This window comes from Acanthisitta chloris, unplaced genomic scaffold, assembly GCF_000695815.1.
Source record: "Acanthisitta chloris isolate BGI_N310 unplaced genomic scaffold, ASM69581v1 scaffold29415, whole genome shotgun sequence".
NCBI classification, from domain to species: Eukaryota; Metazoa; Chordata; class Aves; order Passeriformes; family Acanthisittidae; genus Acanthisitta; species Acanthisitta chloris.
In genome coordinates this window covers 1074-1349 of record NW_008672568.1, presented here as the reverse complement: position 1 = coordinate 1349, position 276 = coordinate 1074, and the positions used below count along the sequence as shown (strand labels likewise).

At 63.8% G+C, this 276-nt stretch overlaps 1 protein-coding gene across 1 annotated transcript in view; it reads right to left on the bottom strand.

The window, feature by feature from the left end:
- Window positions 1–268, bottom strand: part of LOC103802130 (GATA-binding factor 3-like) — a 3432-nt gene extending 3164 nt beyond the window's left edge. Inside the window, exon 1 of the mRNA XM_009074582.1 lies at window positions 21–268. Coding sequence (XP_009072830.1) covers window positions 21–261 — 241 coding nt within the window. The 5' untranslated portion in view covers window positions 262–268. The remainder of the gene's footprint in view (window positions 1–20) is intronic.
- Between the last annotated feature and the right edge of the window lie 8 nt (window positions 269–276).

Here is a 276-nt window from a genome sequence, read left to right as displayed (position 1 = left end):
CCAGCCGCGGGGACACTCACCGTGGTGGGCCGTGGGGTATCTCTGCACGGTGGCTCTCACGGAGTTGCCGTAATATGGAGGGACGGGATTGCCTTGTCCGTCGATATTAAAAAGTACATCCACTTCCTCGGCGAGAGGATACTGCGTGGGGTCCATGTAGGTATGGCCAAGCGTGGGGTGATGCGAGTCCGGGTGCTGCCCATTGAGCACGGCCGGGTGGTGGTGGCTCACCCACCGCGGCTGGTCCGTGGGCACCTCCATCTTCGGCGCTCGCCG